We start from the raw sequence: 16405 nt of genomic DNA on the forward strand, positions 1-16405 counted from the left end.
GGTCTCAAGGTTGCCAGCCCTCACATGGTCCCCATGCTGCCGGGGGCTGCGTCCAGAACCGGCCACGTTCCTCTGATGGTTTTGCCCCTTGCCCTTTGCTGTATCATCACTTTTTCTGCTTGCTGTTATAGAGACTCGTCTCTAGAAATGTAGCAGCCAACACCTGCCACTACCTAGAAAATTATGCCCATTTATATGAAAACACCTGTATTTTTACAGGAAGGCTTTAATTCTTTTCCTGTGGCGTCTAACTCAGAACTGTCCCTTAAAAAAGTGCTCCTGGTGAGAGTGTTTATCTCAGCCAGAAAACTCAGCAGTCAGAAAAAAAAAAAAAAAACCCATTGGAATGGGCTCTGTGGATATTTTAGAATTCAGCCAACAAGGCCCTGTTGGGGCCCCGCACTTAGGGGTTCCTTGGTTAAAAGAGCCTCTATGGCTTAGGCAAGGTGGCAAGGCAGCTTAGGCAGTACTAAGGAATTCTTCTTTTTCTCGGGTAATGAATTTTTTTCTCTCTCTAGGTGGCAAACAAAAAGCCAATAACAGTTCTGGAAATACTTGAGAAGATCCGCATGCATGTGTCTGTCCCGCAGTGTGACGTGTTTGGATTCTTCAGCATCGAGTCAGAAATCGTGATCCTGATCATTCCTGTGGATCATCATCCAAAAGCTTTGCAGGTGGGGTTCAGCACATGTTGTGCAGCCATCCTGTTACTTTCAAGTTTGGAGGACCTGGGAGGGGGCGAGGGCAGGAGGAAGGAAAGCATGGCAGTCTCTGAGGGACGGAGCTGCACCAGGTTAGCAGCGGCCAACAGAACGCAAAGGAGTGGGAGAGGGGAGAGGTTGAGATGCTGTGACTCAGAGCGTGCAGAGATGGAAGGCATCTGCTCATCGTCCAGACGAGGAGGCGGCTGAGGCCCAGGGAAGGCAGGGACTGACACAGGTCACGCAGTAACAAAGCCGGAACCGACTCCTGTCTCCCGAGGGCTGTGCTCCCACTGGGGAGGAGGAGCCCCCCAGCGCTGGTCTTATGGGCCAGCTCACAATCTAGAGGTGAACTTCACTCAGGAGGCCCAAGTTTCAGCATCAACATAGTGAGGGCTCCAGTGAAGGGGGTGAATACAGCCGTTTATAAACTGCCACAATTAGGAAGCTCATTAAGTCTAATTGCTTTCCTCCTGATGTGTGGGTGGGCATTGAAAGGCCACTCCCTGTGACTATGTTTAAGCATGAAAAGATAACTTCTAAGGGTGGAGAAGGGGTGAACAGGATTGTGGGAAAAGAAAGGGCAGTGGCAGTGTGGGTCATGGCTTTTTTCATTTGATTTCCATTGATGCAGTTATTTTTTGTGTAATAAATTAAGACTATTAAAATGTTACTTTGGGTAAGAAAAGAAGGACAAAGAGAAAGCGTATTCCTGGTGTTGGAATATTTGTGGCATTTGTCTGACTTGACCTTTTCATGGATTCTGTGATATTATATTAAAAGAATCTGATTATCCTCTCTCAGATTGAGGCTTGCAATAAGGAAGCAGAGAAGATCGAATCCCTTATCAACTCCGACAGCCCTACTCTGGCGGCCCACGTCCCTCTGTCCGCCCTCATCATATCTCAGGTGCAGGTCTCCAGCAGCGTGCTTTCTGCTGCTGCCAGGGCCCAGCCTCCTTGCCACTCCCACCTCTTCCTCCTCAGCCTGGGTCTCGCCTTGCACAGGGTCTGGACACACAACTGACTGCCCGTGAAAAGTGCAAATTATTCCTCGATCTAATCTTTCTATTTTGGAAAAGATGTACAGGACTGCTGGTTTATAGTTGAATAGTGGCCAAGTCAAAGCACTTGTCACCTCTAACCTCTATGCACCACACAGTATTTTTGTTAATCACCAGTGTTAGTAAGGGTTTTGTTTTGTTTCTACAAATGTTACAATACATTCTTCCAAATACTAATGAAAAGAGGATGTCTCCTTCTGGCGGATCACTGCCTTACAATTTACATTTTGCTCATTAGATGGGTCCCCCACTCTAAAACAAATTCTGTATCATTGGTAAATGAGATGATCACATTTTAGAAAGATAACTCACTTTACTATGGGCTTCGTATCACAAAAACTTCATTTCCAAGTTCTTTTTAGTATTAAGGTGCCCCTAGAGTGTGTGTGTTTGTTTACAGATATTCCCTACTCTGTCTAGAAGTGAGGGGTCACAGCAAAGAGCCACTGCTATTAGAGTATGAAATAAAGATAAGGCATCTTTGGAATTATCATATAAATCATCAGGCAAATTTAATTTACGAAATCTAATTCAGGAATCCATTTAATGTGGTAAGCAAAAGCAAGCTAAGTAAATGGCACTCATATAATATATTGTAAGCGACAGTCTCAGTGGTTCCTAATGTGTGTCTGTGACTTTTGTGAAAGGGAGAAGTCATATCCCATCAAAGCGACTTGTATTATGCATTTTTATATTAACCAGATGTATATTCTTTGGTATCATCCAAGTTAAATTTAGAGTTTTTAAAAATCGACCTTTAAACCAATTGCTGCTACTTATGTAATTGCCAAAAAGTGAAATAATTAGTAGTTCATGTAAATAATACATGATTTTTCTATTTTATTATGAAGAAGGTGAATAGCCATATTTGTAAAATGACAATCATGTGTGTTAACCCAGTACTTTCCGTTCATGAAGACACATTTGCTTTTTGTGATATGCACAGTGTAGATAAGTGTTCTGTTTGACTTTCTTTTTTGATATAGAATTATAAAGAATTGTGGTTTATATATTTAAAAGTGTCAATCTAAGTTTGAAAATGTTTGCATGTTGTCTAAGAAATTGAATACTTTGAATGTGTTTCACAGTTTGAAATAAGCTATTCAGTGTAATACTTCTTGTTTATATGCACCTAAACTTAGATTTTACATGAAGTGGTTTTTTCAGTGTTATATGTACCTTCTGAAAAATATAGGGATATGCATATTATACCAAAATGTTGTTTAAAAGTGGGCACTTAAAGCTTTCAAAATTTCTCAGTGGTGATGTAGCATGTTTGTTGCAATTGCTTTTTCTATATAAATGTCTTCAATGCAATATACTGGAAAGCTTTTCTATTTTAATAAAATAATTTTATATGATTATGTGTATTTCCAAGCAATGTGCACATTTTAAATGAAACCACTGATCATTCTTGGGCAAGCTATGTCCTTTGCTTTGGAATAAGAAGTTATGGGAGTGTTATTACTCCAAACCTGGGAAAGCGGAGCAGCTGGAACAGAGCTGGTCAGAGCAGACCCAGGCGTGACCAGAGGCCAGGCTGTGGCAGAAAGTCAAGTACAAAGACCCCAGCTTTAGGTCTTCAGGACCGAGAGAGCTTCAGGCCCTCCAAGACCAGGAACAGACTAGGGAGTTCTACTCCCCACTGCCTCGGCCCAATATTCCAGCCCCAGGATATGTCCTGGGAAAAAGAGAACTGATCAGCAGGCCCGAAAGGTTCTGTCAGTCAGCAGAGGCTAAAGCCCCAAGCCTCCATCTTGCTCCCATCACATGTCTGCTGTGGGTCAGTTGCGCTTCTTCTCTATACTGTCTTCACTTCTGGACCCACCCAGTGTCCTCACAAAGAGAAGAAGGAGACGAAGAAAACCACAACTGGCCCTTAGGTCTCTACTCAGAAGCGACACTGTCGTTTCTGCCTACGTCTTACCAGCCCAAGCAAGTCACTCCCGAGTTCAAAAGGTAGGGATGCATCGTCTTCTGGTGTGTGTGTGTATGTGTGTGTGTGTTGGCGGGAGGCAGTAGGGAAGGAGCTGGGGGCGGGACCATGAGTATTGTGAACACTGATACAGTATACTGCAGAGGCCCTTTCTCATCAGGATAGGACAATAGCCAGGACTGACTAAATTTCTTATTAAAAAAGCAGTAGAATGAGAGCGGCGCTTGGGTTTGGGGGAGGGGGAATATCAAGGGAGGAAAAGATCTAAAGGTTGGTCCTGCCCTGAGGACACAATCACACAATCATGAGAACTCTGACGATAGATAGTCACTGGCCAAACAAGCCCAGTGCTGGTCAGTTCAGGAGACGGTGCTCCCCACTGGCCAGTGTCTGTGGTGATCACAGCCAGGCTGCCTCATGGACAGGGTGTCAGTGGCTTCCTGGCCTTGAAGCAGGACAGAGCCCCTGCTGGTTGGCTCTGCCCAAGTGTGTCAGGCAGGCTAGTAGAGGCCCTGTGGGAGACAACGGGGCTGTGGGAGAGAGAGAAATGAGGCCCATGCGCCCCTGTAATTCTGCCAGGGCCTAGTAGCGGGGGGGCCTGGAAGTCCAGGAGAAAACGGTTCTGCAGGATGGGGACAATTTAGCAGGTGAGGTAACTGAATGAAAAGGGGACTCCAGAGAAAGATTCAGAGGCTCCTATGGCCATGGGTGATGAGGCCAAGGCACTAGGAAACAGATGAGATGGCCCCCTATCCAGCCTAGAGGAAGTAACTGGACAGGAATGGACCCTAGGAGAGTCATAGGCCTGGCCTGGGTCACATGCTCACCTCTGTGGAAGAGAAGGAAAATCAGGAGAGCTTCAGCCCCACCTAAACCAGATGGAATGGATTTCTCACAGGAAACAGCTCAGTTCCGAGAAGAAACCTTCTGCTAGATGTGTCCTGTGGGGTGTGTGCATCTCTCACAGGCCATTAGCCCCCAAACCAATTCAGCCTGGGAGCACACAGCTATGCCTCGCCCTCAGGCCAGGTGCACACCTGGAGCTGTCAAACCGTCAGCCACCAGAGCCCAGGAACAACCAACAGGGTCCCTGTGAGACCGACCTATTGAAAAACGGAATTATCCAAAGTGATTGATAATAAAGTAATTGTTATCCACAGAGCAAAAGTGCCAACCAAAAGGAGAGACTGTGATGAGTGCAGAAATTTTAAATCAGTGCATAAAGAAGCAAGCCAACTTGGGGAAGATTTTGTTTGCCTCCTGGATGCCTCGCTCCAGAGCAAGCTCTATCAGGGAGCTTCCCAAGGGCTCTGGGACAGAGGACCCGGGCTTAAGACTTGATTGTCACTGGATGACACTAAATTGTTAGTCTCTCCTAAGTCATTTTTCTGTAAACCAGGGACAGCAAATGCATGTCATTCATGCCACCAAGTCGTCATTTGATGTCCATGGTAAAGTGATCAGGGCTCTGTCATGGTCTCCTGGTGGTTGTCTCCGCTCCAAGCCGAGCTTCAAGCACAGCGTTCTGAGCGAGAAAAAAAGGGGACGAGAGTCGTGGTGCCTTCTTTTCCTGCCAGCACCTCTTATGAGTAAGAAAAAACATCTCTCAGAAATCCCTCCACAGTTGTCCCTTGTATTTCCTTCAGGATCAGGTAATATTCCCAACCCTAGTCAGTTGGCCAAGGGGAGCAGGATAGCCGTAGCTGGCTAGTCAGGGGCTGCACACACTGCTGCCCCAACCAAGTCGAGGTGCAGGAGGACAAGAGTAAGATGGTCAGGGCCGCCAACAGCATTCGCCTTAAGATAAAGCCAGTTTTTTGCAGTCTCAACTTGTTAGAGTATAAATATGAAAAGTTTTGTTTTTCCAGTAATTGCCTCCGGCTGTTCTAGGTGGACCCCTATTTCTAACTAGGTAGCAGAACCCCATAAGAACAACTGTCTGATTTCATAACTTTAGTGCTTTCCTCCAGTTACTTAAACAGCCTCACTTCATTTCTCAGGCCTCTGTCCTGGTTATTTTAAATCTTCAATCCCATATCCAATGCGAAGGCCTCTTCCACCTCCTCTGGCCTAGATGCTTGCTTAGAGTAGGGGGCGTGGCAGGGATGGTCTTTTTGCAGCCAACAGAGGCAAGGCTTACTTCTCAGTGCGTCGGTGAGCTTGTCCTGGTGTCCCTAGTGGCATCAGTCACAGACATTAGGATGTCTTCAGTACAAACTGTGGGACATTAGTTTCTAGTAAGAAAACTTGTCAACCAAGAGCTGAGTGGTCTTGCCCTCAGCTATGGTTTGCCTGTACAAGACAGGAATAGGTAACCTTATTGTACAATGTGTCATGGGAAGTGTGAGGAGGGGGAGAGAATATCTAATAAGGAGCAGACAGAAGGCTTCCCAGGGCGCTTGATTTGAGCTGGGCCTGGTAGAAATAGGGATGCTTTGCCAGATTGCTTTGAGGTGCGGCATTCTAAGTAGAAGGTACGGCTTAAGCAAAGATACAGAAGCAGGAGAGTCTGGGTTCATCCCAGTGGTAGCGCAGTGGAGCTGACAACTTGGGGAGGGGTGGTGAGGGGAGGTATAAGGCAGGTCATGTGTGCAGCCTTGAATGCCAGACCAGAATGGCACCCAAAGCCTCTGGCCTTGCCTTCCCAGCTATACTGGCTGACTGGATAGCTCCGGTGTACGTAGGACTGTGGCCGTCCAACTTCAGTGTCCAGAGAGACCCTCAAGATCACCCACTGATCTTGTTATGGGGCTGTGCTCCCTTCCCCTCTGTCCTGTGAACATCCTGGACTCTACTGAGGAAACATTAACTGAGCCTGGCTGGGTGCCAGGCTTCCCCTCGGCCTGGTACCCTCCCTCAGGGTTCAGCCTGGGTCTGTTTCAGCTCCACCTTGGGAAGAAAGTTAAACCCGCCAACAACACTGATAGTCTTGACACAAAATCCATAGAAGACATTTTATTTTCCTTCATTTGATTGAATGGTTTTCCTCTAGCCCTGGCTGATGGGAGTCGAACCCATACATTCCCACAGAGGGAACTGTATTTCTCAAAGGGACCAGAGGCCCTGCTCCTCTCGCCCTCCCTCCCAGCTGCGTGTGAGCTTTGCCAGGCGAGGGAAAGGGAACGCTGAGGGATCATTCCTAAGGAAATTCCTTTCCCCAGTCCAGCAATCTTGGAGCTGGGGAGCGGACATCCATTTTGTAGACAGAGGGCAGTAGACTCAGAAAGCAATATTAGCCCAGGGTCACACTGCGAGTCAGGGCAGAGCCAAGCCTGAGGCCAGGTCTGGGCTTTCCCTGGCACAAGGCAGCCGGGCAGGATTTGTGTTCTCAGGGATGGAGCCAGCCATGCAGGAGAGCTCCGTGAAGGTGGACACCAGGAGTGGCCCGAGTGAACTAGGTTCAGCAGCAGGTCAGGCTGATAAGGCAGGCACCTGAGTGGGGTCTGACAGGTCCAAGGAGCAACAGGGATCATAAAAGTAACAGACACAGCTCTCCTGCCCTTTCTGTGGCAGAAAACGGTACACAGAGAGGGCACGTGCTGAGTCTAAGATCTGGTTAGGTTCTCAGGACGTTAGGCTGGCGGGGGTAAGGGTGAGGCAGGAAGCCTTCACATGGGGAAGCGTGTTAACACCCCTGCCCCCAGCTCCACCCACTCTTTCATTTTTCCTAAATGAAATTCTATTGTTTTCTTAATGTAAAAAATAACCTGTGTGCATTCCCCCAAATACCTGGAAATATAAACAAAGGAAAAAGTCACCCTCAATGCACCTTCCTTCCCCTGCCTCTACCAATGAGTGCAGAATCCTTCTAGAGCTGTCTCTGTACCTAGTTGGGGCAGGGTCCTTCCTCTGTGTGCGTGGGAGCACAGGTGGTTACCTCAGGACCATGGTTTCATATCTGGGACGTTGCCTGCTGGTTGGCACTTCCCTGCCTGCTGGTTCGCAGGTGGAAGCTGCATCTCGGCCAGAACCTCGCCAGGTCATCAGCTGTCCTATTCCTGAAGCCTGCCTCACTGTTTCCCTGGACAATCTCCCTCTGACCTCTGCTGGAGATGTGAACCGCAGTTTTACTAAGGAGTCATGGAGGCATTTATGTTGGTCAAGACCCAGCAGGAAAACAGGTGGCCCACCCAAATCAGGATAATTTGCGGAAGGCTTAATAAAGGGACTATTTACAAAGGTGTGAGCAGGATGTAAGAAACCACAGGAAGAGTGCAGGGCATGAGCTATGACATGGGGCTGTTAGCACCCCTTGGCCCAAATCAGTGAGGTGGTTACCAGAACCCAAGGAGAGTGCTGCATGGAGGAGGCGTCCTGCCCCTCCCTCAGGTCTCCTCCCATTGCTGAACCCTGTCAGAAGCCAGAGGACAAGGGAGCCTGCTGCAACTATACAGGTCAGCCTTCCCAGCAGAGAGCAGGGCGTGGAGTCAATTTAGGGAAGGAAGTGGAGCAAAAGAAGACACCAGCATAACAGACCAGGGCAATGCCAAGTAAGAGGACGGGAGATGTGACAGTATCTGCCCCCTCATTCCAGTGCACCCCCCTCTTGATTTAAACTTTTGGAGGGGTCCCGCTGAGCACGCCTACCTTCCTGACCTCACTCAGCCTCCGCAGTTCCTCTCTATCCTCCTCTCATAGCCCTTCTTCATGCCCACATTTCCCAGACTCTCTCCCCAGCTCCCCACCCCTCCACGACCTAGAAAGGATCCAGGCCCTCTGCCCCTTCCTGAGTCACACAAACGCACTCCCAGCCTGTAGTGCTTCAGGCAGGAGCAGAGTTACAGGCTGCGCTTGTTCAGGCTATGGCAGAACACTTCCCCTCCCAAGCAGAGGACCAGGCTTCAGGATCCAGCTCACCTTCCCCATCAGCAAGGAGCTGCCCAAGAGCAAGTACCCTCCTCAACGTGAGTATTCATTTTCTTCCTAAAGCAGCCCAGGCTGTCGCATGTAAAGGGACAAAATCCTCATAATAAAATGAATTTGATCATGTGTCTAGTGAAATAAGTCTATACTTGGGTGCTTTTAAAATGGGTTGCCGGCTTTCTGGGGTCTCTATTATAACAGCACTAATCCATTCATGAGGACTCTACCTTCATGACCTAATCACCTCCCAAAGGCCCCATCTCCAAATTCCAGCATATTGGGGGATTAGGTTTCAACATATGAATATCAGCAGGACACAAACATTGTCTACAGCAATACAGTTATCAGTAAGAAGGGATTTTCCTTGAAGTCCCTTTATTTTCAAATCAAAGAGGTATCAAGTGATAAGTCACGGGGAATTCCCTGGTAGTCCAGTGGTTAAGAATCCACCTTCCAATTCAGAGGACACGGGTTTGATCCCTGGTTGGGGAACTAAGATCCCACATGCCACGGGGCAACTAAGCCAAAACTAAAGAAGCCCGTGTGCCGCAGCTAGAGAAGCCTGCGTACTGCAATGAAGAGCCTGTATACCGCAATGAAGAAAAGACCCAGTGCAGACCAAAAAAAAAAGTAATAAGTCGCTACCTATAGACACTTTTCTCAGCCCTTTGATGGTGAAGCTTCTCTCTTTACTGGTTTCCAAGCTCTGGGCAGAGAGTCGGGTGTGTCCTCTCTTAAGAAGGGGATACAGTAAGAGACTCATCTAGAGTTTGGCTCCATTGATATGCTGTGGCGACTGCTTCTCTCCCTTCCACCTTCTTACCTTCCTTTGCTTATCCAAGTTTGACAGCAATGCCATCTAACTACAGCTTTTCTTTCCATCTGGAACACTGAGAGATAAACTTGGTCTGTATGTTAACAGGAATACATACTACAAATCAGCAAAATGTAAAATCTAGCAAACACTCCATGCTTGGTTATATCTTACATCTATTATCTCATAGAACTAGTACAGCTTAAGCCTTGTGTATCATGCTCTTCTACTGACGGTTCCCACTGGAAGAATTATCATGTGAAAAATGACCAAGAAGGTTCCTAGACCATTTTCTCAAGATTGTCCAAGGATTCCTTTCACACAAGCATAGTGGTCAAGTGTTTTAAATGAATTACCTCATGCAATTCTCACAACCTCTCTCTGAGATAAATAGTATTATTAATATCATTTATAGTTGATGCAATTAAGGCTTGAGGAGATGAAATAATTTCTCCAAGGTCACATGGCTGGTAAGTAGCAGAGTAAGGATATTTTGAACTTAGGTCTAATTCAAAGCTATACTCATATTTATTATACTGTGTATTTTCCTCTAAGTACAGCTTTGGCTGCATCCCATATATTTTCTAACAACAATAACAAAGAGAGCCTAACCCAATAACATAAGGAGATTTTCTGCCAAGGTTTTTCTTTCCCCCACTTTTCTAGTTGCCATGGCCTTCTACCCATTGAACTATTACAATGAATTTTTTATTCCAAATAACTCTGCAGATCAAGACCCAAAGGCTGAAGGGCTTAAAGCATTATACATATCTTAAACCATAGTTTAGGGAAGAATTCATAAGAATATAAGACTTTAGACACTGAGAAGGGCTGAATCATGGAGTGCAGCACACTCTGGGGAAGCATTTAGGACAGAAACAAAATTTCCCTTTCTGAAAAGGGAGATATGGTAGACATCTTCTGGGTTTTGGCTGCTCAGCATGTGGAGAAGTCTCTGTATGAGTGTAAAAGATCTTGTATCTAACTATGGAAGCTGAAGGGGGGCAGACATTCCTCTGTTCTCTTTCTGAAAGCTTGTGTGAAGGCATGTGACTCAGGCTCAGCCAAACAGGTGCTCCTGCCCAAGAATCTGAGTCTGGAAGAGTTGACCCAGAGGTGTAGAGAGGGGTCAGGAAAGGTTCTGGATTGCTTGAATATTTATCCCCAAGAGACTAAAATAGATATGACTGAGTTTCTGTCAATATGCAAGTTTAAGTTTTCTACCATCAGCAGAATTTGGACTAGATCTATACAGAGAAAAAGTTACCTTATTACATATCTAAATTGGGACTGTGAAATATTACACACACAAAAATAAGTGATTTTTAAAGAGTGCTTTTAAGTAGCATCTCATTTAATTAAAAAAATCCTCTAAGATAGGTATTACTGTCTTCTTTTCAAGCACCTGGATCATATCAGTCAGTGGGCAGCAGAGCCAGAACATGGATTTGGGCCACATGACTTCAAGTCCGTGCCCCAGGCTCTTAACTGAGTATTCTAATTGCCATTCATCTCTGAACACCTGTTTTGACTTCACCTTTCAGTGCTCTAGGAGGGATTTTTAAAATTTTCTAAATAGTTCAAAATTTTTCAGTTAATCTTTTGTTAAATTTTAGTGTTATTATATTGTGTTCAGAAAATTTAACTGAACAGTTTTTACTTTCGGGAATTTATCATGGTTTACTTTAAGGCCTAATATTTGGTCAACCTTGCATTTGTTCCATAGAAATTTGAAAATAATGTTATCAAATAGAAATGGTCTTAACACAAATTAAAAGACAGATATTGTCAGACTGGATAAAAAGAAAGACCCAACTACATCTTGTCAACTACAAGCTAGCCACTTTTTTTTTTTTTTTTTTTTACTTTATTTATTTATTTTATTTTATTTTTGGCTGTGTTGGGTCTTCGGTTCGTGCGAGGGCTTTCTCTAGTTGCGGCAAGCGGGGGCCACTCTTCATCGCGGTGCGGGGACCGCTCTTCATCGCGGTGTGCAGGCCTTTCACTATCGCAGCCCCTCCCGTTGCGGGGTACAGGCTCCAGACGCACAGGCTCAGTAGTTGTGGCTCACGGGCCCAGCTGCTCCGTGGCACGTGGGATCTTCCCAGACCAGGGCTCGAACTCGTGTTCCCTGCATTAGCAGGCAGATTCTCAACCACTGCGCCGCCAGGGAAGCCCCCAAGCTAGCCATTTTTAATGTAAAGAAAGAGCTGTGTTAAAAGTTAAAGAATGGAGTGGTGGTAAACATTTCTACAGTGCTTAATATTGTCAAGAACTGTTCTAAGTACTTCACATATATTAGATTTAGTGTGAACAATGTTGCAATAAAGCAAAAAGTATACAGTTTTTGCCTATGTGTGCAAATTTTGTCTTTTGTATGCCAGTCAATATATACAACCTTCCAAATAAGTCAATATCAAGTTTTATGCCAATAAGGCTATAATTCTATAAAACACAACAGCAAAATGGTGTTTTGCTATGTAAAACAGTAGTCTTCTGGGTTGCTGAAAGAAGGAAGAAAAAGTTAAAGGATGCAAATTAAATGAACCTACTAACACTAATTAAAAGAAAGCTAGAACCATTATATTGATATCAGACAAAGTAGAGATTTCACAGGAAGGAGTATTGCCAGAGATAGCATCCTTGCATAATGACAAAGGAGTCAGTTTATCAAAATGATACATGAATTGTCAATATTTATGCTCCTTATTTGGAGCATTACCTTTTTATTTAAAGGTTCAAAGTACACGAAGCAAAACTGATTAGAATATAGAGGAGAAACAGACAAATTTACAATTATAGCTGAAACTTTCAACATCTCTCAATATTTGATAGAACAAGTAGACAAAAAATCAGTAAAGATATAAAAGACTTGAACAACACTATAATCAACTTTATCTAATTAGCATTTGTGGAATATTCTACCCAATAACAACAGAACACACAATCTTTTCAAGGGTACACAGAATATTTACCAAGATAAGTCACATTCTGGGCCATAAAACAACTCTCAGTAAGTGTAATAAAAGATTGAAATCATTAAACAATACTGTTTCCCAAATATTTAGAAACTAAATAGCATTTTTTTTTTTTTGGCTGTGTTGGGTCTTCGTTGCTGTGTGCGGGCTTTCTCTAGTTGTGGCGAGCGGGGGCTACTCTTCATTGTGGTGCGTGGGCTTCTCTTGTTGTGGAGCGTGGGCTCTAGGCGTGCGGGCAGCACGCGGGCTCAGTAGTTGTGGGACACAGGCTTTGCTGCTCCGCAGCATGGTCTGGGATCTTCCCGGACCAGGGATCGAACCCGTGTCCCCTGCATTGACAGGCGAATTATTAACCACTGCACCACCAGGGAAGTCCCTAAATAACATTTTTAAATAACCCATAAGTCACAGGGAATAAGTCACGAGGGAAGTCAGAAATTATTTTGAACTGAATGAAAATGAAAACACAACATATCAAATTTGGTGACATGCAGCTAAAGACAGTCTTAGAGGGAAATTTATAGCACTAAATGCTTATGTTAGAAAAGAAGAAAGGTTTACTCAGACTTCCCTGGTGGTGTGGTGGTTAAGAATCCACCTGCCAATGCAGGGGACACGGGTTCAAACCTTGGTCCAGGAAGATCCCACATGCCGTGGAGCAACTAAGCCTGTGCACCACAATTACTGAGCCTGTGCTCTAGAGCCCTCAAGCCACAACTACTGAGCCTGTGTGCCACAACTACTGAAGCCTGCACGCCTAGAGCCTGTGCTCCACAACAAAGACAAGCCACCGCAATGAGAAGCCCACGTACCTCAATGAAGAGTAGCCCCCGCTTGCCACAACTAGAGAAAGCCTGCAGGCAGCAACAAAGACCCAAGGCAGACAAAAATTAATTAATTAACTATTTTAGAAAAAGAAGAAAGGCTTAAAATTAGTGACCTCAGCTTGCACCTTAAGAAACTGGAAAAAGAAGAACAAATTAAACCCAAAGTAAGTGTGTGTGTATATATATATATACATATATATATTTATAAAGAGAAATCAATGAAATTGTAAATGGGAAAACAATAGTGAAAATCAATTAACCCAAAAGCTGTTTTTCTGAGATCAATAGTACAGCTGATTCTCATTATTTGCAGTAATTATGCTTTATAAAGTTGCCGGGAACACTGAATTAGAGAATACTGAACCATTGCTCCTAGAGACAGTACAGGGTTAGGTTCCTGTGAGCTTCTAGTCACATTTTTTTTGTCCGACAATCAATAATAACCCTGATTTATGTGTGTCTCTGTTTAAAGACATTCTATTTAATATATATTGTTGATTCATCAACATTGGACTCATGGCCAACAGCACTATACCTCATGCCTGAAAGAAACTTATCTAATGTACATTTTCTTCTTAAGGCACACCACAGCCTTCTTGCACTTAGGAACACTAAACAGAACTTCAGCACTTCACTTGGGGGTCATTTTAAGGAGGAAAATCACCACCACCACCACCACCACCAAGAAAAAGTTACCAAAGCGCACTCAAGAAGAAATAGATCATCTGAAAGGTTCTATATCCATTAATAAAGCTGAATTTATCATTTAAACTGCCCCCCCCCAAAAAGGACCTCCATGCCTAGATGGCTTCATTGATGATTTGCAGCAAATATTTAAGAAATAATACTAATTCTATACAAACTTCCAGAAAACAGGAGAACCCTTTCCAACTTACTTTATAAGGCCAGCATTACCCTGATACCCAAGTCTGAAAAAGACATTACAAGAATAGAAAACTAACTATAGATCAACATTCTACAAAACATATCTGAGAGGGATTAAAGAAGATATAAATAAACGGAAAGATATACCATGCTGGTAGATCAGCAAACTCAATATTGTTAAGAGGTAACAGTTCTTCCCAAGTTTATCTATAAATTCAAGGCAATCCCAATCAAAATCTCAGCAGGCTATTTTTAGTTGTTTTGTTTTAAAGTAATTGACAAGCTGATTTTTTAATTTACATGGAAATAAAAAGGACTTAAAAGGAACAAAACAACCTTGAAAAGAAAAAACGGGTAGATTTACACTATCTGATTTCAAGACATTATAAAGCTCTAGTAATCTAGACAGTGGGGTCTTAGTAAAAATAGGTATATAGATCAATGGAATAGAATAGAGAGCCCATATATATATATGGCCAGTTGGGAAAGAATAATCTTTTCAAGAAATTCTATTGGAGCAATTTGATATTTATACGCCAAATAAGAAAACAAAGAGAGAGACATAGAGAGAGAGAACTACAACCCTGACTTCACACCATACACCATAATCAAAATGAATGTAAGAGCTAAAACTGTAAAACTTCTAGAAGAAATATAGAAACTTTTCATGATCTTGGAGTAGGTAAGGAGTTCTTAAATAGGACATAAAACAAACAAAAAATAACTTGGGTCAAACACTCTTTCCATCTGACTTTTGTTGCCATATCTCTTTTCTCTGGGGCCAGCTAGGCAGTGACTCCCCCTCCAACCAGCCCAGGGCCCTTGGTAGGGGTCAACTTTGGCACTGACATAACTCCATTCAGCACACTGTCCCTTCCCCGTGCCTGCTGCTAAAGCCAGCTCTAAAGGCCACAGCATCCCACCCTGCACAGACTCCAAAGATGCCACTACTTAGGATTCTGTCCCCCACCCACTCTCAGGCTCTCACCTCTAGCCCTCAACTCTATACAAGGAGATGTGAGTGAAACTTGGTCCCCACATGGGCTTCCAGCTGTGTGCAGTGAGTGGCTCCACTGTGCTCAGCTATCTCAGCCCATGCACCTCCTTGAAGTTTTGTTTACAATGGAAACTGCCTTCTAGAGATTCTAGAGGTGACATGGAATTCTTCCTACTGGGTTCATTTGGTCATTTCAATGGGGATCTGTTGGCAAAATGGGAGAGGAATTGAACAGAGGGAATTAGACCCTTAGACCCCCACCTAGCACCAGAAGTCTCTTTGGATTTAGAGTGGGCAGCAACTTGGTCCCCTCTGATGCTGTTTGAAAGTATGAAACTACAGTAAATGTATTTGCCTGACATAGGCGAGGGAGTAAAGACGGCAGTGCCCAGCCTTGCTGTTGCCCTACTGGACATCTGAAGCCCTTGGTGTTAAAAAGTCTACCCTTATGGGGACTTCGCTGGTGGCGCAGTGGTTAAGAATCTGCCTGCCAATGCAGGGGACACATGGGGTCGAGCCCTGGTCTGGGAAGATCCCACACGCTGCGGAGCAGCTAAGCCCGTGCACCACAACTACTGAGCCTGCACGCCGCAACTACTGAAGCCTGAGCGCCTAGAGCCCGTGCTCCGCAATGAGAAGCCCGTGCATCGCAACGAAGAGTAGCCCCCCGCTCGGCACAACTAGAGAAAGCCCGTGCGCAGCAACGAAGACCCAACGCAGCCAAAAAAAAAAGAAAAAAAAAAAAAAGTCTACCCTTAAAATAAGCAAGTAAGAAAAAATAAATAAATAAATAAGCAAGTCAGTTCACTTCAGTGCCCACTTATTGAAAGGTCTTAAAATTAGCTTCCTTCAATTAGGGTTTACTGAGCCCCTTCCCCAAAAAGGAGTTACTCTGCGGAATCTCACACAGGTGCCCCAGGCTATGTCTTTATTCCCCACTCTTCTCACACGGGGTGGGGCTGTGACTGAGACCAAGTCTCCCCAGTGCCAGGTGTGTACTGACCACTGCCCCAAGGCCAGAAAAGGTCAGGACCTCTGGAAGTTGAAGGGACCCATACGCCCTGAGGGAAGGGTAGTACTTGAACCGGCAGAGATGGGCCAGCAGCCCAGGCTGACGGAACAGCCTGAGGAAGGCAAGGAGGCGAGGAATCTCAGAACCTGTTTGGGGAATATCAGAAAGTCTACTTTGGGGAATTCCCTGGCGGTCCAGTGGTTAGGACTCAGCGCTTTCGCTGCCAGGCCGGGTTGGATCCCTGGTCTGGGAACTAAGATCCCGCAAGCCGCTTGGCGAGCCCTCCCAACCCCGCAAAAAAGTCTAGTTTGACTTCAGGGGTGGGGGAT

General features: G+C 44.9%; 1 protein-coding gene across 3 annotated transcripts in view; it reads left to right on the plus strand.

Moving 5' to 3' along the window:
• Positions 1-3086, plus strand: part of RECK (reversion inducing cysteine rich protein with kazal motifs) — a 76507-nt gene extending 73421 nt beyond the window's left edge. For 2 of the 3 annotated variants that reach the window (XM_036856207.1, XM_036856208.1), the window contains 2 exons: positions 519-674; positions 1506-3086. In XM_036856207.1, the coding sequence (XP_036712102.1) occupies positions 519-674; positions 1506-1727 (378 nt within the window). In that variant the 3' untranslated portion in view covers positions 1728-3086. Of the gene's footprint in view, positions 1-518; positions 675-1505 lie in introns of those variants that run through there. The other variant, XR_005020375.1, reaches the window with a different exon arrangement.
• Positions 3087-16405: the final 13319 nt, after the last annotated feature.

This window comes from Balaenoptera musculus, chromosome 6 (assembly GCF_009873245.2).
Source record: "Balaenoptera musculus isolate JJ_BM4_2016_0621 chromosome 6, mBalMus1.pri.v3, whole genome shotgun sequence".
Lineage (NCBI taxonomy): Eukaryota > Metazoa > Chordata > Mammalia > Artiodactyla > Balaenopteridae > Balaenoptera > Balaenoptera musculus.